At 39.0% G+C, this 25,211-nt stretch overlaps 1 protein-coding gene across 1 annotated transcript in view; it reads right to left on the bottom strand.

The window, feature by feature from the left end:
• Positions 1-21,518, bottom strand: part of LOC150089711 (forkhead box protein L2-like) — a 50,092-nt gene extending 28,574 nt beyond the window's left edge. The window contains exon 1 of the mRNA XM_090368751.1: positions 21,404-21,518. Within this exon, the coding sequence (XP_090224877.1) occupies positions 21,404-21,497 (94 nt within the window). The 5' untranslated portion in view covers positions 21,498-21,518. The remainder of the gene's footprint in view (positions 1-21,403) is intronic.
• Between the last annotated feature and the right edge of the window lie 3,693 nt (positions 21,519-25,211).

The raw sequence follows: 25,211 nt of genomic DNA, 5'->3' as shown, positions 1-25,211 counted from the left end.
TATTCAGAAACAATCCGTTTTTTGTGTCGTAATGGAGAAGATCCTCTAAAGAGAGTCCCATGTACATTTTCTATTGCTCAGTAAACTGTTTCGGTACTCATCGCGATGATGATATCTTCCTGTAATCAAGCTTGCCGTGGATGATTTCATTTCCCGTTGGTGAAATGTTCTATTGAAATTTGTCAAACTCTTAAGCATCGGTGGTCGTCTCGGATAAGAGCTTAAACGAGACAAAGACTCTTATAAATGTGGTCTTCATTCCTCGAACGATTGAATGATTTTTGCGCCGAGGTAACTAAAGCCATAAGGCGTCAATTTATTCTGTAGTCGATTTGTACGTTTCTTGAATGAAAACTCCAGAGTTAATATTAGGATTAGTAGTGGAAAATGATGCAAGGAAGCGAGCTTATACAGCACCAACAAAAAAAAAAAAAAAAGCCTTCCCACATCACAGTTCGATCCCTCAATAATTTCTCTAATTCTTCCTTAAACTTATTCAAACTATCCACTTCCGCAACGCCAGACAGGGCCGGCCACAAGCATGTTTAACCGATTCTGTCGAAAAGGACCCCAAGCTCAAATGGTCAAAATAATAATATCATCCCTGTCCTTTCCGCATTTCTGTCAACGAGCCTACCGCCATCTTAATGTCCGGCCGCCGTAGTCTAGTGGTCAGGCGCGTGGGTGCATAAGTACACGTGCCTTGAGTGACCGGGGTTCAAGCCCGTGACTGCTGAATACGGTGCTGTTTCTTGTATTCTGTCTATCTTGTGAACTCCTCTGACCGTTTGGTTGTCCTGGAGTATAAACAGAAAATTTATTAAAATTTATTATTTATTTAGTTACCCCATTATCGTCACTCCAAGAGCGCTTGCGCGAATTGACTTGAAAATTGCTAAAAAAATCACTATTCAAAAACACCCCGTATAAGTTTTGCACAGGACCCCAGGGCCCGCAAGTAATTCTTGGACAGACTCCACAAATTTTGGGGCCGGCCCTGATGCCATGTGGAAGTTTGTTCCAACAATCAACCACTCTTTTGCTAAATGCAGATTTTCGCACTATATCTGCCGCTATCCTTTTCAATTTAAGTTTATGTCCCCTTGTGTGTGTGTGTGTGTGTGTGTGTGTGTGTGTGTGTGTGTGTGTGTGTGTGTGTGTGTGTGTGTGTGTGTGTGTGTGTGTGTGTGTGTGTGTGTCCGAGAAACAGTTAGAATACCATCAGCGTTTAGTTTACTCAATGTATTTAAAGCCTTAAACACTTCAATGAGGTCTCCTCGCAGGTGCCGCTCTTCCAGACGCTGCATGTTATAAAAGTGAAGCCATTCTTGGTAAGAGTATCCGTTTTTCTCCCTCACTGATCTTGTGATCTTGTTGCTCTTCTCTGCGCTCCTTCCAACAAATCCATATACTTTTTAAAATGAGGCTTCCACACTTGTATGTATTATTCAAGATGCGGCCTATCTATTGCCTTGTATAACCACCTCCTTATCCTGCTGGCAAAATTCCTGTATATCACTGAACGAATCCAATGGGCTGTTCCAGCAGCCTGTTTGCCTGCTCAGAGAACTTCGTGTCGGACTGTACAATTTTGCAGTAATTGGCACTTGTCAACGGTAAACCTCAATTGGCACTTCTCAGTCCATCTACCCAATTTTTCTAGGTCTTCATAAAGTAGTATACCTTGTTTCGTGTCTTTCACTATCCAGCCGATCTTTGATAATTTGCAAAACTTAGTCATTAAGAGAAAATAAGCTTGAGTGCCTTCATCGGTATCGTTAATATTAAATCTGGGCTCTGAACTCTGATTGACTCCACTGATAACATTAGTCCGAGAAGAGAATAGCGATGCTCATTTATTACCATGCTCTCTTTCTTCTGCCACTGAACCATCCTTTTATCTATAGCAGGAGCTTTCCCCAAATGACACACTGCTTCAACTTGTACAGCAGCTTTTCATGTGGAACAGTATCAGAAGCTGTACAAAAGTATATGATGTCAAAATTATATTTTGCATCCGGTTCCTTTGTTATTGGATCATAGTAACTAACCAGATTGGCTAGATAAGGTCTCCCCCTTAAGAAACCCATGCTATGATTTCTATATAATTCCATTCCTGTTAAGATGATCTTGCAATACTTCTTTAATCACTGAACCATTATTTTCCCTGGAACAAAAGTCAAGCTTAGAAGTTGATTGCCCACGTTGCCCTTTAAACCCCCTTTGTGAATAGGGGACACAATTGCACACCTCCAATCTCTAGAAACCTCCTCTAAATAGAAGGATGCTTTCATAATTACAATCACCGCCCTCTCTACACAGTGTGGTAAAGGTATGGATTCGAATCTCGTCACCTCTTGTTCGAATGGATAGCAAGAATTTTTCTTCCGAAATCTTGTGTTTTTTCGTCCAGTAAAATAGACAAACTAACCAGAGAACACGGACACAATTTACGGACATTTACACTTGGGTGGGTGTGTTTATTCTGTCGGGTAACCTTAATATGATATATTTTTATTTATTTATTTTTGTCCTCTAGAAGACCAGATAATGATAATTTAGTAACTTCTGTGTTTCACAAAGAAACAGAAAATTGGTTAGCATTCAAGTGACGTAAAAAAGTTTCTGTAAGTAATTTATAAATCACACGACTACGAGAACATTGTTAACAAGAAGTGAAAACTTGTTTAGCATTCATGAGTGATGTAAAAAAAATTGTGTTTCTGTAAGTAATTTATGAATCACAAACTACTAGAACATTGTTAACGTTCTCGTAGTCCTTAAATTTTCGTAAGTTCGAAACTTACTTTTAAGTTTTAAATTTTTTACTCTTTTAAATTAGTAGTACTGTATTTCTCGTAGTTTTAATAGTTCAAAAAAACTTGGTTATAACATGAGTACGATAGTTCATTTTCTATACAGCCACCCTGAATACACTGTCCAGTCAAAAAAAAATTGACTGCACTGTATTCAGGTGACCACTCCGTGTTTTAGCAATCGACCGTTCCTCTCTGCCTAGTGACGCACGTGTCACGGTGAGAACTAATAAATGTGATACTACAGATTCTTGGCATGCGGTCCATGTAGTTGATTGACATGGGCAAGGAACGTGACCTGACGAGCTTCGAAAACGGTATGATTATCGGGTACCGGTTGAAAGGTGGAAGTGCTGTATTACGGAAACTGCGAATCTTCGGCTGTTCGCGGAGTGCTATTGATATGTTAAGGAAGTGGTTCCCAAACTACTGAGATTTACGGACCCTTTCAAAAGTCAAAAAAGTTTGCGGACCCCTATATATAACATATGCATGCATATGTTATGTGTATACGTATATACTGGTGTTCAAAAGAAGTGCATCACCCCTTAAAATTGTAATTGTCGTCCGACAATAACGTAAGTATATGACAATATTTCTTACAGATTGCATCAGATAAGATTAACACGCGTAGGTGATCAAATCAAATCGAATTATGTATTATATTAGGGCCACCCATTATTTCTAATATATACCCATATATGTATTTTGTCTGTAAATTGCATGTGTTCTCTGGTCGATTTGCCTGTTTTTCTGAACGAAAAAAATCCCCAGTTTATGGGGGGGGGGAACCTTGATATCTACGCCTGAGATCGACTAACTCAGCCACGGATGAAAAAAGCCCATTAAAGCTCATCGCGTCATCGACGGGAACGCATAGGTGATGACGTAATATTGCATCAGCTGTTACTTTCAGCTATATAAGCACACTCTGCAAGAGTTGCAGTCATTCCTTGCTTTTGTCAGGATGCCGAGTTACGTGCAGTTGACGCCACGAAGAAAGAGTGCTACTGTTGCTTTACGTGACGAAGGATATTTTCCCTTCATATTGCTTTTAGTGTCTTGTAATCATTCGAAAGTGAGTAGATTTATTTCCAAACTCAAGAATACTGCTGATAGGACTCAATCATTTCCTATCAGCAGACTCAAGTTCTGCTGATATGAAAAAAAGGAACCGGTCGCAAACGAGTTTCTACTCCAAACAGGACCGCGTTTTGAAGCGCTTATGCCTTAAAATATAAGGCAATGGTCAGGCCACACCTAGAGTATCGTATACAGGTCTGGAGGCCTCATTTCAAGAAGGATGTAGAGCTGCTGGAACGAGTACAGAGAAGGGCAACAAGATTAGTGAATGGAACAAAGGGGTGCTCTTACGAAGAAAGGCTTAAGTGTTGCAAATTACAGTGTCTGGAGACTAGGCACCAGCGAGGTGATCTGATAGAGGTGTATAAAGCATTGAATGGTTTGAGCATGCTCAATGCTGATGGGATTCTTCCCCTCGCTCAGAATAATCACCTGAGAGGGCATAAATTCAAATTGAGGAAAGACAGATGTAGGATAGACGTGCGGAAATTTGCCTTTAGCCAGCGAGTGGTTGGTTGGTGGAACAGACTTCCATCCCTTGTCGTGGAAGTTGATAGCCTAAATAAGTTTAAGGCTCAGCTGGACAGGTATTTTGAACGAACAGAGGGGTGAAGTGGAAGTGGTTTTTTTTTTTTTTTTTTTTTGGCTGATGCTGCATAAGCTTGCTTTCTTGCATCAAATGCCTCTACTAATGCTAATGCTAAAAACCGTAAAGCTTCTTCGTTGAGCCGAAAAGAGAATGGGAAGAACATACAGGAGTGGTAGCAAGTGCAGTAACAGTCAGAAGACGCCTCTTGAAAAATGGCCCGTCGCTCTAAGAAGATGCCCCTTCTCATATAAAAAATTAAAAAGGCCCGATTAATTTGGTGTAAGGAGTATATCAAATGGACCCTAGAGCAGTGGAAGTTAGTTATTTTCTCGGAGATGAGAAGAAATTCAACCTGCATGGCTCTGATGGGAGACAAACGATTCGCCGTAGACGTGGTGAAGAATACCATCCAGACTGTATAGTGTCTACAGTAGATAGTATGAACCAGAGCTATAATACTCAATACGCTCTACGTTGATATCAATATTTGTAAAATAATAAGAGGAGTTTAACCCAATATAGTACGTAGAACACTTCCGTATGATACTCTCCAGAAATTAAAACGAAAAAATCGAAAAACTTACAGTAGAGTAACAAATAGTTTAAAAAAAAATTAAAAATCAATTTAACACAATTAAAAATCAATTTAACACAATAAAACTCAGTTTAACGCAATTAAAAATAAGAAAATTAATTAAAAGAATTAATTCGAAAAAATCGTAATTTGAGAAAATCGTTTTGCAATTTTTTTCGTTAAATTCTTTTAATAAATTTTCTTATTTTTAATTGTGTTAAATTGATTTTTAATTATTTTTTAAACTATTTGTTATTCTAATGTAAGTTTTTCGTTTTAATTTCTGGCGTGTATCGTACGGAAGTGTTCTACGTACTATATTGAGGTAAACTCCTCTTATTATTTTACAAAAATGTGTCTACACTGAAATTCCCTACCAGTCAAATGATATGGTGCTGCATTTCGTATCGCGGAGTAGGTCACCTGCAGTTTATAAAAGATTCCGCAAATGCCAATGGATACCTGGCTATATTGGAAGGCAAATTGCTGCCAACCATTAGAGACCATTTCAACCTGCAGTTACTGCCAAGTAACTGCATCTTTCTGGACGACTCTGCTTCTTGTCATCGGGCGAAAAGTGTAAATAGGCACTTCTGTAGTTACTTTAGCTTCATTTCTGCATTAGAGGTTCGACAGTAATGTGTTTACATTTGTTACAGGTGAAAAGATGGTCGGAAGAACGGTCCATTACAACTCTTAGCTGACCAGAAAACAGCCAGGACCTGAATCATATAGAGAACTGGTTGGCATCGTGTGGAATCTGTTTGTAGTTGCCAGAAAGAAACCAAAGACCCTTCGTGAACTTCAGGAAGTCATAATTCGTGTTCGGAACCACGAACTATAAGTTGATTATCTTCAGAAATTGATCTTGTCAATGCCTCGATGGTGTGCTCCTGTCATTAGGGCCAGAGGCAGTTCAACTGAATAGTAGTTTGCACATGGTGAACTTTTCATTTTGTTTTTCATTTAAAATGATAAACTGAAGCAAATTGAGGGCTTCTGATTAACGTTTCAGCCATAATTGTCGTGTTTACCAAAACTGTTGTATGAAGGTTGCAAATGCTCATTTTGGAATATTTTGAAAGCACCTGTCAAATATTACTTAGCTTTGCCTTAACTATTAATAAATATCTTTTGTTTATATTTCTATTTGTGATGCTAGTCATTATTGTAACGTACCATCGCGAAAAAGGGTTAGAAATGTAAAATTCCTAGGTGATGCACTTTCTTTGAACACCATATGACCCTGTATATATACAGGGTCATCGAAAAAGGTATCCGTGATTTCCCTTTTAATTATCTTCGGAAATATTTGATCGATTGCTGTGATCGTATAAGCAAACAGCGTGGTAACTCACTAAGTTTCATTTGACACCTCAACAATGACTCTGGCTGCACCGTGAATGTGCACAGAATGACTCCTACGCGCACCACCTCAGTCAGTGTCAGTAAGATGGCCACCAAGAAGCCTTAACCTGACACCATTTGACTTTTTCTTGTGGGGCTACCTAAAGAACATCGTCTACGCAGAAAAGATTCCCGATCTGCACCCTTTAAGAGAGAGAATCACAGCTGCAATAGCAACCGTTACGCCAGAAATGATTGAGCACACATGGACAGAGATCGACTACCGCTTGGATGTTTGCCGAACAACGAACGGTGCTCATATTGGAACATACTTAAAAGTATGAAGTAAAACTTGAGATATCCCTGTAGATATTAACAAATAAATCAATTTATTGATGTATTTGCATTGTTATTTTATCATGAAATCACGGACACCTTTTTCAGTGACCATATAGATATATATATATATATATGGTGGTCGACCATATATATATATATATATATATATATATATATATGGTCGACCACCGTTTCGCGGACCCCCTGGACTGTTCTACGGCCCCCAGGAGTGACGCTGTGTTAAGGTGTTCCAAGAGTGGACGGATAGTGGACAGCGCAGCAGTCGCCAGGTCAATGGCGGGCGTCCACGCCTCATCGATGTTCGTGGTGAATGTAGGCTGTCTCGCCGGTAAATGGAGCCCTCGATGGTAGCAGAGTTGGTATTATCACCGTCCTCCCCACACCAGATGGAAAAGACCGGAATTCGAATTCAATCCCATCAATGATGCGAGGAATTTTATGGGCTTTTTTCACAACATTGCGGAGTTAATCGGTTTCAGGAGATGATAGCATGGTTTTTCCCTCTAGGAAACTCGAGATTTGTCCAGCAACCAGCAAATCGACCATAGAACCCGTAATTTACAGACATATTATATACGGTGCAACATGACCTAAATTTTGTCCAGTAAAAACCCGAAAATTTACCAGAGAACACATGGAATTTATGGACATTACACATGGGCTGATGAGTCTTGGTGGCTCTAATATTAGAGTTTTTTTTTTTTCCATTGTGGTTGATCAGATTCATCCTTTCAGGGTGACTGTCATCCCGCATGGCGCGGGTGTGTTCCAGAAGGATAATTCACCCTGCCACGTTGCCGCTGTTTACGAGAGTGGTTCGCGGAACACAAAAAGGACATTCAGGTGCTACCTTGGCCGCCGAATCTGGATATGAATACTATAGAACAGCTCTATGTGAACCGACAGGTCCGGCGCTTGGGAACCGCCACCACAAGCTGTTGCAGATCTATGGGACGCAATCCTGTCTATATTGTACCACATACCTCTTGCAACGTTCAGGGACCTTCCATGCCTCCCCGTGTGGTGGTGGTACTGGGGACATAAGGAGATATACCCACTGTTATGTAGGTGGTCATAATGTTTTAACTGACCAGTGTACTTTCCACACAACTTCGTCTCGTTTGGAAGGACTTTTATCTGTTGACCTTATCTTCTCGGTGTCGTCCCAACCCCCAAACCAACTTACTTCTCTCTCTCTCTCTCTCTCTCTCTCTCTCTCTCTCTCTCTCTCTCTCTCTCTCTCTCTCTCCAATGCGCAGTGAAGAAATTCATAAATCACCAACTCTTGAACTATATCGAAACTTTTTATTTGATCAGTGATCGTCATTATGAATTCCGATCCAAGTGGTAATGTATTGGATGTGTTCCTCAATGTTGAAAAATTCGATGGAAATAGTTGGTGAAATTCAAGAAATTTCTCGTGACATTCCTAAGGCATTTGATTGTGTTTCGCATAAAAATCTTCTAAACAAGCGCCCATCTTATGGGGCTGCCGACTGATTTTTGCAGTTGGTTACTCAGTTTTCTCTTTGTGGGTAATGGTATTATACGACTGTCTTCTTCTAACTTCTCCATTAATGCTAATAATCCCCAAGGTTCTGTTCTTTCTCTCACTTTTTTCCTCTTCTATATTAGACCTCGTGGGTAGCACAGTTGGTAGAATTGCCATTCTCCCAAGACGGCCGGGAAAAGACATGAGTTTGAATCCATTCGATGGTGTGAGGAATTTTATGGGTCTTTTTCACAATGTGGCTAAGTTAGTCGGTCTCAAGTGAGGGTAGCACGGTTTTTTCTCTCGGCAACTCTTTTTTTTCGTCCAGCAAACAGAAAATCATCGACCACAGGACACACAATATACAGACAGTATATACGGAACAATATAGCCTTAGTCACTGATCTTCTTCCAATGACTGGAAATCTTATCATCGTTTTCGATGGTAGGATTCAGATTCAATTTTTCGAATATCCGCCACCAGTTCCTTAAATGCCAAACTCCAGTTAACAGGGGCGTTCCTAGGTATGTGGCGCCTGGGTGCCAATCGCAATTTGGCGCTCCCCTTTAAAATTTTCTTCATATGTGTAGGTAAGTTTCATGTTTTCAGGCGCCCCTTGAATGTTGGCACCCGGGTGCCTTTCACCCTCGGGACGGCCCGCCCCTGCCAGTTAACTCTAATGAGCAAAAGAAAACTTAGTTAACTTCAATCCATCTAAAACTCAGTACTGTCCTATTTACATATTAAATAGGGCAGGATTGAGTGCATTTTGCAGTATGATGTACTGTATTTTGATGTTATGATGGACACCATGGCGAGATCCAATCTTTCTTGCATTTCAAAGGTACATTTGTAAAACGGTATTTGCAGGCCGGCCGCTAGATAGTCCACCAGACCAAACCTATAGGTAACTCTCAAGGCGGCATCCGGATTAGCTAATGTGTAATCTCGCTGCCTCTGCTCCGCCAGATGATGATTAGAGGGAGTAGTGTGTATACGGTGGAGCATTGTCGAGGCCACAATATGACAAGGAGCTGGGTATATTCTTACCGTGTATACACCATATACAAAAATTTCTTTACTTCATACATGTTCTTCCACCTTTTCTTATTACTGAACAGTCAAACTAATAGAACAAGCTTATCTGCGAAAAGACCTAAACACTTCCTGGTTCATTTCAAAAATATACGTGGTCTCAGTTCCAATCTCAATGATGTTTCCAGTTACAGTCTGCCAAGCCCCACTTAATTTTTCCGACAGAATCCCAATTATCGGTTGATGCAAGCACTGCTTATCCCAGTTGTGCTAATTATTCTCTGTACGATTCCTTTTGCTTCAAAGGTGGTACATGTGCATATCACCGCTCTGATATCCCCTATCAGAGGCTTAGTAACTTGGAATTTACCCTTTTTTTTTTTTTTAATGAAAACTCCAAACACGAGAGGTATTTGAACCTATAGTACTTATTACCGTGCTTGGGTTGGAGGTTGAGAAGACGAGAGAAGATATTTGTTGACATTAGACTTGAACTTCTGCAGACTGTAATTTTCAGGAGAGACATATGAAGGAAGGTTGTTCCAGAAAATGGCAGTTAAATGAATAAACGAGTAAGATGTAAAGTTGGTTCTGTGAGTTTGAAGTTGGACAGTAAATGAATGTTTTCTGATGGCGGCACATGTTTGGACCGTTTTGAAACAGAGAGCGGGAATTATAGAAGCCAATTCAGAAGAACAGTGCCCATAGAAGTATCTGTAGAAAAGGCATGCAGCAGAAACAGTACGTCTATGAGACAGAGAGTGGAGAGACTCTGTTAGAGATGAGTCATTAATTAGTCTAACTGCCCTCTTCTGAATGGAATCTAGAAGCCTGAGAGAGGTTTTGGAGGCACCGCCCCAGATGTGGGAACAATATTCCATGGTAGGGTGGATTTGCGATTTGTACAAAGTGAACAGCTGTTTGGAAGAAAAGTAACGCCGAGAGCAAAAGAGAAAACCAAGGTTTTTAGATGCAGAGGAAGCAATATTTGTAATGTGATTGTGCCAAGAGAGATTAGAAGTCAGGGTAATCCCCAAAAGAGATATATCATTTTGCCTAGAAATCGGAGTGTCACCAAAGATAAGCATAGCAGCAGAAGAATCCTTTTTGCGAAATATAAGACAAGACTGAGTTTTAGAAGGATTTAAATCAACTAAGTTGTCTTTGCCCCACTGGAGAATTACCTGGAGATCGGAATTTAAAGAATTGGTAGCGGATATTCTAGAAGTTGAAGCTGATCGAGCAGGGAAAGGTTTCTCAAAATGGAAAGTGGAATGCATTGTGCTGTCATCAGTAAAACTATGGATAGGATTTCCAGTCAATGGAAGAAGGTCATTAATATACAAGAAGAAAAGAACTGAACCTTGAGTAACACCGGCATTAGTGAAGAAGTTAGAAGACAGAGAGCACATTACAAATATTGCTTCCTCTTGGAAGCTTGTTTAGAAGACCTTTATGCCAAACACGATCGAAAGCCTTTGAGATGTCTAGAGCAACTGCTTGTGTTTCACCGAACTTTTCCATTGAATTTGTCCATAAATGGGTAACATTAGCCAGAATATCACCAGTGGATTGACATTGACGGAATCCATACCGGCGATCGTTGATCAGACGGAAGGTTTCTAGGTGGTTTAAGAGTTGGCGGTTAATTGATTTCTCCATTACTTTAGAAAGAGTAGAAGTAATTGCAATGGGACGATAACTGGAAGGGAGGGATTTGTCACCCTTTTTAGGAACTGGCTGGATATGAGAAAATTTCCAAGGAGAAGGAAAAACACCTTTGGAATAAGAAAGCGAAAAAAGGCGGCAAAGAACAGGAGAAGTTCGGTAGCACAGATTTTGAGAACAAGTGGAGGAATACCATCAGGACCTGGAGCTTTCTTAGCATCAAGATTCGGCAAAATCTTTCTGACATCCTTTTGAAGGAAGATCACAGGCATTGAATGGAGCATGTTGGGAATGGTGGGAGGTGTTTTACCAAGATCATTAATACACGAATTGGAAGAAAAATGGGATGCTAGCAGGTCAGCTTTATCCTTGGCCGAAGTGACAACAGAACCATCTGGTTTTGACAGAGGTAGGAGCAGAGATGGGCAAAAGTTGCGGCCAATAGCTTTGGCAAGAGACCAGAATGCCCGGAACCCTTTTTTTTTTTTTTTGGTCTTCTCTGGTTTAGAATATCTCTTTCCCATTTTTTAAATTCATCTGTTGCCTCTATCGTTCTCCCTACTCCACTAATCGCTTGGAATTCTGACTTTTCTTTGAAACTTGACTTTCTGCAGTCCAACTTTCTAAGTGAGGTAATTTTACTTGGTGATTTTATCAGACTTCAGCTAGCTTTCATTTTCTATTCATACGGACCTAGGTGGTCGGGTTGCTGAGGCTTTTGCAATTACTAATGACCTTGCAGATATTGTTCATTTACCTACCAAAATAGCAGACAATCCTAAACACAGTGCCAACACGCTTGATCTTTTTCTCGCAAACAACTGTAAGTACATGGTTTAGGTGACTGGTCTTCTAGTCATCTCAGTCATGGATCCTTTTGTGACCTTTCTCAACTTCGTGTTTTTGGCATTAAAAAGATGATTTGCGAGATTGCTATTTTTTTTTTTTTTTTGTTTGGCTTACTGTTTTAAATCTCTCGATGTCAATGTTTTCTCATATCGTCTAAGTAAAATTATTCTTGTAGGATAATTTCACTGGAAATTGTAGAGATTCCTAAAACCTCGTCCTTACATCCAAATGTCAAGGTGCATTTTCTTCTTACACAAAAACTTGCATCAATTTTAAAGCAGTTATTAATCAGTCCAAACTATATTTTGAACAGGTTAAGAGTAGAAAACTTCCTTCTTGTCAAAATGTAGTCGACCATTCTGGTCTCTTACGAAAGTTATCGGCCCAAACCTTTGCCCTCTTTGCTCCCACTTCTGTTAAAACCTAGTTGTTCTATGGCCACATCAGCCAAAGAGAAAGCTGACCTGTTAGCACCCTACTTTTCTTCTGACTCTTGTATTAATGATCTTATCTTGGTAATCCACTTCCTACCATTCACAGTACGCTTCATTCAATGCATCATGTGATCTTTTGTCAAAAGGATGTCAGAAGAATTTTGAACACTCTTGATGCCAAAAGAAGTGCCAGGTCCTGATACTATTTGTCAACTTGTTCTTAAAACCTGTGCCCTGATCTTACTCCTTTTCTCTGTCACCTTTTTACACTTTCTTATTCCAATGGCGTTTTTTTTTTTTTTTTTCTGCTAAATTGTTCATATCCAGACAGTCCCTACAAATGGTGATAAATCCCTATTCCATCCGATTATCGTCCAGTTGCACTTCTATATTGTCTAAAATAACAGAAAACCCATTTACTGTCAATTCCTAAACTATCTTGAAACATTTCATCTGATCAAAGATCCCAAGTATAGATTGCGTCAATGTCTACTCACTGGTGATATACTGATTTATGTTATCCTCCTATGGACAAATTTAGTGGAAAAGTCTGGTGAAACTCAAGCAGTTGCTTTTGTCATTTCAGAGGCTTTTTGATCGTGTTTGACATAAAGTTCTTCTAAATAAACTTCCATTTTTTTGTTTTTCTTTGTAGTTGGGTATTCAGTTTTTCTATCTGACCGTTCAGTGCGGGTGAAGGAAGACGGCTATCTCGTCTAACTTCTCCACTAATGCTGGTGTTTCCCACGGTTCAGTTCTTTCTCGCACTCTTTTCTCTTGTATATTAATAACCTTCCACTGACTGGCAATCCTACCCATAGTTTTGCTGATGATAGCACATTGCTTTCTACCTTCCACTTTGGAAACATTGTCCTGTTATACCCTTCAACTTGTCGAATATCCACTGTCAATTTTTTAAATGCTAATCTCCAGGTAATTCTCCAGTGGGGCAATGATAACTTAGTTAATATCAATCCTTCTAAAACTCAATCCTGTCTTATATCTCGCAGAAAGAATTCTTCAGCTCCTGCGCTGCGATGACTCAGATTTCTAGACAAGATCACATATCTCATCTGAGGATTTCCCTGACTTCTAATCTCTCCTGGCATATAAGCACATCACAATGTATTTTCTCTTTCGCTCTCGGCGTTATTTTTCTTCTAAACAGTTACTCGCTCTGTACAACTCTCAAATCCGCCCTATCACAGAATATTGTTCCCACATTAGTGCCCCATAACGCAATCTCTCTCTCTCTCTCTCTCTCTCTCTCTCTCTCTGGGCACTGTTCTTCTGAATTGGTTTTCATAATTATCCCTCTCTCTCTCTCTTCCAAACAAGTTCGAATACGTGTCACAACCAGTCAGTATCCTTTTGCTGTCCAACTTGAAACTCACAGAACCAACTTTTTTTCTTCTTGAATTTCTGCAGACTGTAATTTTTTTTAAAAAATTACAGTCTGCAGAAATTCAAGTCAAACATCAACAAGAGTCTTCGTTCACTTTCTCAACCTTCAGCCCACGCTCGGTACTAAGTACTATTGGTTCTACGTATTTGTGGTTTTTATTTAAAAAAAAAAAAAAAAAAAAGAGTGCACCGCTCTTATGCTTATCTTAAATGAAACTCAGATAGATTTTTAGACAAGATCACACATCTTTATTAGGGATCACTCTCACTTCAAAACTCTTTTGGCATGAGAACATCACAAATATTGTTTCCTTCGCATAAAAAAAAAAAAAAAAACTGAGTTTTCTTTTTCGCTCTCATTGTTGCTTTTCTTCTAAACTGATAGCTTTGTAAAAATGCCAAATTCACTTTACCATGATATATTATTCTCACATGTGAGGTGATGGCCCCAAAACTTCTCTCAAGCTCCTTAACACTATTCAAATGAGGACAGTCACATTGATCAATTACCCATCTTCTACGAAGTCTCTCCACTCAGCATTCATTCACTGTCCAATTCCAAACTCACAGAACCAACTTAAGCCGTACAAGGGGCGATTGTAACCTGCAATCAACCGAATAAATAAAATAAAATAAAAACTTTTTCTCCCCCTCATTTATCCCCTTTTCACTCCTGTTTTCCTAGAACGATTTTCCTTCGCATGTACGTATATCCCAGAAAAAGAAATTCAAGTCTAATGTTAACGAGTATGAGCTGTGTTTTCAGCCTTTAAGCAGTGCTCCGTACTAACTATAGGTTCTGATACCTTTCGTGTTTAGGGTTTTCATTAACAAAAAGCAGTAGAGCCATTAAGAAGTATCGGAGTGGAAATTTGGACCGATGAAGCAGTAGAGCCATTAAGAAGTATCGGAGTGGAAATTTGGACCGATGAAGCAGTTGCCAATGGCTTTGGCATAAGACCAGAAGGCAAGAGGGAAATTTCCTACTTTGGACTAAAGAGGAATAAAAATCACATATAAATTTTAAACTACATGTTGCGTAGTTTGTCTTGATCAAATTACTTGAAATGGCTTCACCTGTGTATAATTCATAATCTATTTATTACTAATAAGTCTAACAATAATACATTTTGTTAGACTCTATTCTCTTCCTCCTCCTCCTCCTCAGTGATTGTAATCCTACAGTTGCACTGTCACAGAAACTTGCAAGGTACTGAACATGGGTAACTGCAACCCCAGAGTAACTTATCAACTGTGTGTTACTACACTCAGGTTATTTGTAGAATGCAAAAGATCTGGTGGTAATTGTGCAGTCAGACGTGAAATTCTCTGAGTAGTAACAAATCCCAGCTGTTCTGGCAGACATGTGGCCAGGACAGCTGGGGTTTTGTTAGCGATATACAGAAATTTTGCTAGTAGGGAAAAGGAGGTGTTATCCCAGTGCTGTAGTCGTAAAATTACCAGAAGGTATACTCTGTGAATAAAATAAAATATAATTTATTTTTTTAATTTTTAGTAAATATTTTAATACTATTTGTTTTTCCGTCTTTCAAAAACCAGAAGGTATACGCTATTCACCTAAAAAAATCCAGAGGGTATACTGCGCATACCCTACACTACATCCCTGTGTATAATGTTAGGCCGCATCTTGAGTACTGTTTACAGGTCTGGAGGCCTCACTTTAGGAAGGATGTAGATGTGCTGGAACGAGTGCAGAGAAAGGAACCAGATTGGTGAAGAGAACAAAAGAGGTACTCTTATCTAGAAAGTCTTCATTTCTGCAAATTGCATCTCGAGACCAGACACCTGCGGGAAGATCTGATTGTGGTGTTTAAAGCCTTGACTGGATTGAGTATTTTATTATTATTATTATTATTAGCTATATCGTCCAAGGAAGCCTGAGGCTTATGCTGCACCAGCCAAAAAAAAAAAAAAAAATTCCCGAGTTACCCTGAGAGAGAGAGAGAGAGAGAGAGAGAGAGAGAGAGAGAGAGAGAGAGAGAGAGAGAAGGGAAGGGAAGGGAAGGGAATCACCAAGAAAGAGAAGAATGATGATATCCAGCTCAGGACCCTGGGTGTGCCAAGCCCATACTCACCATATGTGAGCCCCTGAGTAATCTGAATGTTAATGGTATTTTTCTACTTCCTAAGACTACACACATGAGGAGGTATAAACTCAAGTTGAGGAAAGATGGTTGCAGGATAGATGTGCGGAAGTTTGCCTTCAGTCAGCGGCTGGTTGATTATTGGAAAAAGCTTCCATCTGTTGTGGAAATGTGGATGGATTGAATAAATTCTAGGAAGAACTAGACAAATTCTTGGAGGCTATAGATAGGCGAACTGAGTTTTTTTTTTTTTTGACTGATGCTATATAAGCTTGCTTTTTTTGCATCATTTGCCATTACTATTACTACTACTACTACTACCACTACTACTACCAAAGGGCCAGACTGACAAACTAATCGATTTATCAGTTTATGAACAAACTACCAAGTTCCATGTATTCACTGGACAATTTGCGTTTCTGTGCGCTTTCGTTGGAACAGCAGTACTATTGCGTCGAAATGAATCAGCAATATAGAAATTCAAAGGAGCATATTCTGTTGCATGAATTGAATTCATTAAAGGGAATAACGTGAGTGTAGTGACGGAAAACATTCAAGACGTTTACGGAGGGGAAGCTGTAAATGCCTTCAAAATGAGTTGCCATGATACTGCGCTACCGAGGAAACTCGTAGTGTAGTCAAAGGACACTCGTTGAAAAGAAGTTAAGGAAACTAGTTGTGTGTGTTCTGTTGTGTGCATTATGACATTATGTTAACTACACTGCTCGACAAAATTAACAGAGCACAGAAAACCTGGTTTAACTCGTACAGATTGTGATGAACTGGACAAAATTTGGTATGGTGGTGTACCATAGAATAACGATGAAATTAGGAGACAGCTAGAAACTTCGGACAGGTATAAGGGACATTTATAGGGGTTGTATAAGAATTACCAAAAAGATCACATTACAGAAGCCGATACAAAATGCTGAAAATATGGTCACATGTTGGAAAATATGGTCACATCAGAAAGACGTATGATCCTTTCCAACGGCTAAACAGGCCTGACAGCGGCGAACCATGCTCCTTATAAGGGTGTCTATAAGATTCTGTGGCAACAAATTCCCATTCTTCCACCAGCGTAGATCTTAGTCTACGCTGGTGGAAGAATGCCACCCTCGGTCACCAAGTGACCGAAGGTGGCTGTGGACATGCAGTGCGGAGCCCAAGGGCGTCCCACATATGTTCGATCGTATTTAAGTCCGCAGATCGTGCTAGCCAGGGCAGTCGTTGGATATCTTCAGTTTCAAGGTATTCCTTCACGACACGTTGTTGAATCAATGCCACGTCGGATAGCTGCTGTACTGAGGGCAAAAAGAGGACCGTGGTCATAATTCAGTGATCACTCAGTGTATAACTACCTGTATATATATATATATATATTTTTTTTTAAGAAGTGTGATATTTTATTTTATAAGTTTAGTTCAAAGAACAGTATGTATTTAATGTATATTTTATATGCGAATATTTTTTTATATACAAAACATTTTAAAAAATGTGTGTGTATTGTTTGTGAGGGGGTTTAAAAATCCCCCCCCCTTGATGTCCTGCATTGGAATACTAGGGATCTGGTCACTTTACTGTTATATCAAGTAGTCGCTTCCTGTGACACTGTTCACAATAAAATATTCATGAAAAACAATTTGTTCTGTCAATTTTTTCGAGCAGTGTAGTTAGGTGTGTGTGTGTGTGTGTGTGTGTGTGTGTGTGTGTGTGTGTGTGTGTGTGTGTGTGTGTGTGTGTGTGTGTGTGTGTGTGTGTGTGTGTGTGTGTGTTTTAAACACCAAAGTAACTAAGGCATGAGGTAGATTTTTTCTGTAATTGCGTGTATTCTTGGTCTGTTTGTGTTTGCTGGGCGAAAAACCAAAGTTTCCAGGAGAGGAAACAAAACAAAAAAAAAAAACAAACCCAAAAACTGCACCCTACGCCGAGACCGACTAACTCGGCTATGTCAAAAAAAAGCCGATAAAAGCTCCTCCCGCAATTGATGGAATTCAAACCCGTGCAGTTTTCTTGACGTAATTGAGACCGTGAAGTGGACTGAAAAATATTGCCAGGATATTTACGCTTCATGCCTTTTTGGCAGATGAATTTGATTATTGTGGTGATATTGAGATGAAAATTGTGTGTGGGGGGGTGCATATAAGTGAAGTTTTTAGGTACGCTATACACAGGGCAACATATCAACATGTCGGTTGCAATTCTGTGAGATAATGCGAACCAAATTTCTGACCAACCAGACCTTGATAAGATCATCTCGTCAGATGAAGCCTTTTTCAAGTTGTCAGGCCACGTGAACAGGCATAATTGTATATACTGGGCAGATGAAAATCCTCATGTGACTATCACAACTAAACTGAACCAGCCAGGCGTCATTGTGTGCGGTGGGCTGTCCAACGATGGTGTCATGGGGCCAGTTTTTTTTCGATACAACTGTGAATGGTAACAGTTACCTAAACATGTTGCGCAATGTGGTGGTGCCACAACTCGCAACCAGTGCTGACTTTGCCGAACTGTTCTTTCAACAAGATGGGGCCACTCCTCATTTTGTTTTGACGGTACGGAGCTACCTTGACACGACCTTCCCACAACGTTGGATCCGGCGACGTGGCAGCATTGAATGGCCGCCACGTTCACCCGGCTTGACGCCTATGGACTTCTTTTTTTTGGGGGTGTAGTAAAGGAGAAGGTTTTTGAGAGGAAGCCCCACACAGTGGACGAATTCAAGGAGTTCATCTCTCAAGCATTTATCGACATTGGTGCTAACCAGAATTTGTGTGTCACAGTGTCGGCAACAGGTTCTAGGAATGTTGCAACGTTGATGGAGGACATTTTGAGCACCTAAGAGACTAAACATGACACGATCAGTACTGTATACCTACTTTTGGCCCACCCTGTATAATTTGTCCATCGATCCCCATTCGATCTCTTGGCATGCGTCGATCCCGCTTTCAAGGCGATTGATCCCCAGGGGTTAAATATCGACCATGTTGGGAATCCCTGATCTAACCTATGCGGTATACGAAGTTTTACAGAGTAGTTTCCCCTCCTTCTGGTTATCGACTTACTGTAAACACAGTGTTGTTCAGGTGAAAACAATTCAACTTTCATGTTTTCTCTTATTCTTATGACGTTTTGACTAATTAGTTGTATTCTTTTTTTAACAAAAAGATAATTAAATCTTTGCCATCCCCAAGGTTCGTTGCATATCCTACGCAGATGATCTTCAGAGATTACTAAACAATATAGCATAATGGTGTGGTGTAACAAATAGAAACTACTGCTAAATGTGGAAAATTTTCATGTCTTTCAGAGACAGACACAACTGCTATCCTTTTCCATAAAAAACTCTAGGCAACACTCTTGGGAACGTTGATTCTATCTGCCACCTGGGAGTAACTGCTCACTAAGGTTCCTTTAGATACCAGATCCTGAACACAACTAAAGTAGCATTTAAAGAGGTAGGTTTCATCACAAGAACATTCCAACGTCTTCAAAACTGATTACTCTGCTATCACCCAATACAGAGCCTTTCGTTCTTCCATTCCTCGACTACGTATTTATAATCTGAAATCTATACCATTGCTGCCTGATTGAAGAAATAAAAAAGCTTCAGAAAGCAATAAATAAACACCTATGCTACAAAAACGGGATTATCTTCCATAACAACGTCTATCCCGAGCTCTGCAAATTCTTTAATGTAGTGTTGTCTCTGGATGGAAAGAATATTCAGCCCTCACGTTGCTATGTAAAATAATTCTGAAATTGATTGTTCTTACTATCATTAGTATCTGATAAATATTCGTGTTCTTTACAAGGATCTTCACCTGAAAGGATCCTTATTGCTGAAAACTTCTAGTTACTGTATACTGTCATTCTAAATAAAGCGTGTATATTATACGAAACACGGTTTATAGAATTTCTAGTTATTTATAGAATTTATAGTTATCTGTATATATGTTGTATTGTAAATGTTTAAATAAAAATTTGTTTATTTATTATTCACCTTTAGTCCAACAAGCTTTCAAACTGGTTATGGTAGATGCGCACAATCATTAGGATTATCCAGGATGCAAACCTGCATGATCTCGATTCCTTCTTATCTCTCTATTCTTATAAATATTATTTTTCGCGTGCTAGTTTTGCTTATGGAAGGACTCTAGACTGCAACATTTACTATCACCTGTTCATTATTCATATACAAACTCTATACTACTTATACATTTACTGTAACTTTACTAGATATTTTGTAAAATTTGCTATATATGCGACTGATACTGCATTTATTCGTATCTACGTATAATGAAACTTCTATTTTTGCATTCTGCAATGGTGAACTAGTACAGTATTATTACCCTTGTATTATCAAGTAATACATAACTATACTGCAAATTTCCAATCTCAGTGTTTTGCCATCCATATGCTGTGTGGTAAGAGCAATAATTAATTAGAGTTTTACCGTTTGACTTCTTAATAAAATCAAATCAAATTACTCTTTATAAAGTGTAATTCGATTTGATTACAACGGCGTAAATGCCATATATGGCCTTTACGCCGTTGGTACTGGACTATTCCCTTGTAATTTGAAAACCACATCATCACTACATGAGTGAAGAAATAAATAAATCTCAGAAACAATAATAAATAACCATTTGATTTTGGAATTATTTTCCATAACAGCATCTATCCGCAGCTGCTATCTTCTGCAAGCTTTTCACTCTCCCTTTCATGTCCCTGTAAAGTGACGCACAATGGTTTTGACTATATAAATTTCCCGATCCTAATTAATATTCGCGTTGTCTTCCTTGCAAGAATTTTCGTCTGAAAGGAACCGAAAGTTTCAGAACCGATCAACTCTTATACGAAGTCACCAGGATAATAATCTCTCTGACCTCGACTTCGTTTCATCGCTCCACTCATTTTGAGGCAATCTTTCAGTTCCATCAAAGAATCTTGGTTCTCACTTGTTGAAATTAATTAATACCACTAATCTATGCAATTTTACGCCCGTTTAGTAAGTTTTCTACTGAAAACTTGCTTAAATGTTTTCTTTTTCATTACCGTTTATTAGACTTATTGTTTACTTCATTAGTGCTGTATACTGTTAGTAATATACCAGTGCTGTAATATGGTCATCATTTCGTCATGATTTATATTATAATCCGTCGGTAGTTTGTCATCAGCGCCATCACTTTTTTATTACTGTATATCCTATTAGTAGGACGTACAGTAATAAAAAAGAATAAAAAAGCTATGACCGAAGATACTGTGATTGCAGTAACATGCTGCTTCTGCATTTACTACCATTAATTGGTTTTTAAAGTCTGCTATCAATTAATCTGTTTTTACACTGTCATACAGTATATAAATTTCATTATCATTTGTATATATTTAATATTTACTAATCCGTTACGTCATTGCTATTTAAGTCCTACACATATGCAAAAAAGATTTATTTACCTCTGACCATTTTAAAGTGGAGGAACCAGCCAATTGCATCATAAAGAAACGAATGAAGAAATTAGATTGAAATAAACTGTAATTTTTAAGGTTTTCAGCGTAAGGTAAATCAGTTAAGCTCTATTTGGTCAGAAAATTTACGTGGCGTACTACACTAACTTTTAGATCAGCTAAAAGCTTTCTTACCTTCATTATGAGCACCAGCACACAAGCCTTCGATGGAATCTCTCTCCAGTTTTACTGGGATAGTGTTATGCGTGAAACCATGCAACCCTTCCATCTAAAAGATACACGAAACCTGTCTTTCGACCACTAGAAACGGAAGTCTGCGATACTTCTGAACCTTTTTTTTTTAAGTAGTTCTGGATTTTTATTATGTGTGCCCAAGATAACTTGAGGATACCGGCGATATCAAAACGGAATAAGATCCAAGAAAACTAGCGCACTCGTTAGAATATCGCTTAATATCCCGACGGCCTCTGTCGACAATAGAACCGCTCTCTGTCAGAACCCCCCTTCACACTTGTCACGCGAACTTCTTATGTGGGTGGGCAGACGTACAGAGGAATCCTCTTCCTTCCGAAAGGGGCGTTTCTGTCCCACCTGATTAAGTTAGTGGCGAACATCGCCTGGAAGGTGTCTTCATAATCGACATGTACAGCAGTGTTGAATGATTACCGTAAAGAAGACCGCCTAATTGGCTATCATCACCAACACGTCACCGAGAGAGTGACTCTCCTCACATTATTGGCCCGCATCACTGGCAAACGCCTAATGTTGTCAAATGTGGTCGGCACCTCGTGATTCCGAATTGGTCCTTGCCAAGGCTGAAGACCGAAGGAGCCTTCAATATAAATGGCCACCAGGTGCAACGCTGGGTGCTGCAAACCTCGCCACGAAAAAGACTTTTACGACTCAAGAAAGAAATGTATGCTCGGATACCGTACATAAGGAAACTTCCTCCGACTCTTCTCCCCCTTTAATTTTTTTAGCATCCGCAGAAAGCCGGCACATGTTCGTCCATGACATATTGCCCCTTCCGCTGCCATTGTCAGTCGGATGACCCTGCTTGCGCTCCGACTGCACTTGGACGGTTTTAACCTCCCTCATAACACGGTGTCGTGTTGTTCCTCGGCTCGACTGTACACAGTTTCTTTTGGGAGTATTAGGCCTCTGGAATCCTGTATATTTGGACGTCTCTATCTAACACACTATAAACTTTACTTTACTCGCTAACAGGGGATTTGTTAACAGTCTGTGAGTCTGTTTTGACAACAGTAACCTCCTCTTGTTAATACGATTGATAGTGAGAGAACCCTTTCGTGCATTTAACAGCGCTCTTAATCAGACCACCTCTTCTGTGGTAGACTATTGATGTAAATAAAGTGTTTCTTTTATAAAGTTGCTGTTGCAAATAAGAATCAGTTATACAAATCTATGTATTTTGAATAATAGATGTGTACGGTATGATGCATATCTGTGTCTGTTATTCTAAATGAAATCCAGTCAGATGAATAACTCTCTCATAGTAATGTCTAGCTCCTTTGTTATCAATAAATGAAATATCATATTGACTAAAAAAAAAATTTTTTTTTCATACTTCCGGAGCAAAAGTTGGAAGATTCTAAAGGAAATTGATCCCTTTTTGTCTCTATCACGTCTCCATTGAAAGATATACTGAAATTTTAGTAAAATTTCGAACGACCAATTTGAAATATCATACAGTTATACTACTATCTGAAAAATTAACCTTATTTGTTTTAAAATACTTTAATCAAATATTTCCTTAGAAGTGTTAACGAAAATTTTTCTTATAGTCCATTTTGCTTTCTCTCTTAAGAAACCAGAAATAATCTCCCGTCATGATGGTATCCCAGCGACCTTGGCACCGCTTTTCCATCTTGCGTTTGTCCTGGTGAAAGCATTTCCCTTGCTCATCACTTGTACAACTCCCAAATTTTGAGGGAAAAATGGAGATGGGAATGAAGAAAGTGAATTTTCAAAGACATTCTGCAGCCCATATCTTTATAACATTGCAATAAAGTGGACACCAGAGATTTATGGTTATCTTCTTTCCTCCTTCCAAGAAATCTATGAACAACTACTTTAACTGATAGCAAACTGATAGTTCAGTATCCTGCAACCTTTGTTTCAAATATATCATCTTTCAGGAGCTTCTTTATTTGAGTCCCCAATGAAAATTCCATATTTTCAGTTTTGCATCTGTTAAATTGGGGAAACACTTCTTTTAGGTAGCAGAATCCACTTCCTTCTATATCCAGAGCTTTAACAAAATTCATCGTTAATCCAAGCTTCACGAAATAAGTCATTCAACCTCTCTTGCTTAATTAAGTGCGGTGCGTTATAATTTTCTAGTTGGTAGTGAAAATTTGTTGAAATGAGACGGTCCGGCAACATCTGTAACAAAAGAATCCTCGCTATATTCATCACTGGTTCCGTTATCCAACGATTTCAGGGCATGTGGTATCGGCAGGTCTTCGTTATGTGGAGCAGTCCTTATTGTAGTGATATATTGGGATATTTGATGATGCGCCTGCTTTTTCTGGATATCCCTGTTATATAAAAATATCAGGGATATCCAGAAAAAGTATCATATTTTGATGTATCTGAGGTGTGGCGGTTCTCAGATACATCAAAATATGCCACCTCCTCAGATTTGTGGTGCAGGTAATACAGCACATGTGTGGAGCCCAAGTTTTGTCCCTGTTATTAATCTTGCATCTAAAGTACAAGGAGTATGCACATTAATACTCGAAATTTTTTCCTCAGTTTTTGTTATGAACCGGCTAAACACCTAACAAAAATTGTCAGGGTGATTCAGACACTTCCTTTGCTTCTCCTTAAATATTTTAACTATACAATTCTAAGCGAAACACATAAGAAACAAACAATATTCAATAGATACGCCTTTTTAATTCAGTTATTTCTGCTCTTTCTTTAAAAGATTACGCAAAGCAAGCGATAAAAAAAGTAAGCTTGCCACTTCATCGCCTACGGGCTTAGGTGATGAAGTGGCATCGCTGTTATTGATGGTATATGTGTACATTCGAGGCTTTGGTTATAAGCAAGCCATTCCTTGTTACGCGTTTAGTACTGTATTGCAAATAGGTTTCTCTGTAAACGATATCGCAAATAGGAAGAGCGTTTTGTAAAAAAAAAAAAAAAAATTTACAATCTCGATATCTTTTTATATTACCGATGTTTTCTTTCAGTTTCCATTCAATCAAAACAAAGTGTTGATCTTTGAAATCGAAAAGAAAGACTTTGTGGTATAGAGATAGCTCTCGATTGTTGCAGATCCACAATCAATAATTTTCTTAATTATAATACAGATTTCTGGGCTTATTCAGTTTTTGAAAATTTACTCAAAGAAGTTCTTATTCTCATACTTTGCTGAACAAGGTTACTTTATTTAAATCTGTTACACTATCGTCCGATACATCCCGAGGGATTTAGACCATTAAAAAATTATTATTTGTAAGCTCCGTAGCTTGTCGATACCGGTGTGTGTGTGTGTGTGTGTGTGTGTGTGTGTGTGTGTGTGTGTGTGTGTGTGTGTGTGTGTGTGTGTGTGTGTGTGTGTGTGTGTGTTTGTGTGAAGTGTGTGTTCAAGGACCGATATGCATGTTTTGTGGGCTGAAAAACCCGAAATAACTCAAGGAGGAGGATAAACCTCTGTTACCTTTGCCAGAGATCAGCTTACTCAGCCTCCATTGAACAGGACTTTAGAAATTTCCCCGGTCATAAATGGGAATCGAACCCAGACCTCTCCAAACGAGGTGGCAAACAGCGTTAGGGATTTGTTAGGGGTCACAAATTAGTTTTCTTCGCAATCAGAAATTAGAAAAAATATCTCATTTTGGCCAGGTTCCCTTTATGACATAATATGAATAAAACGTCACGGAAGTGTTATAATTAACATAATTTTATTTTTTATTTCCTTTCATTAATTATTGTTACATATTGTATATCC

The sequence above is a fragment of the Mastigoproctus giganteus genome, chromosome 2, assembly GCF_048544385.1.
Source record: "Mastigoproctus giganteus isolate SK-2022 chromosome 2, ASM4854438v1, whole genome shotgun sequence".
In the NCBI taxonomy this organism is placed as follows: Eukaryota; Metazoa; Arthropoda; class Arachnida; order Uropygi; family Thelyphonidae; genus Mastigoproctus; species Mastigoproctus giganteus.
This window is presented reverse-complemented; position numbering and strand designations above follow the sequence as displayed.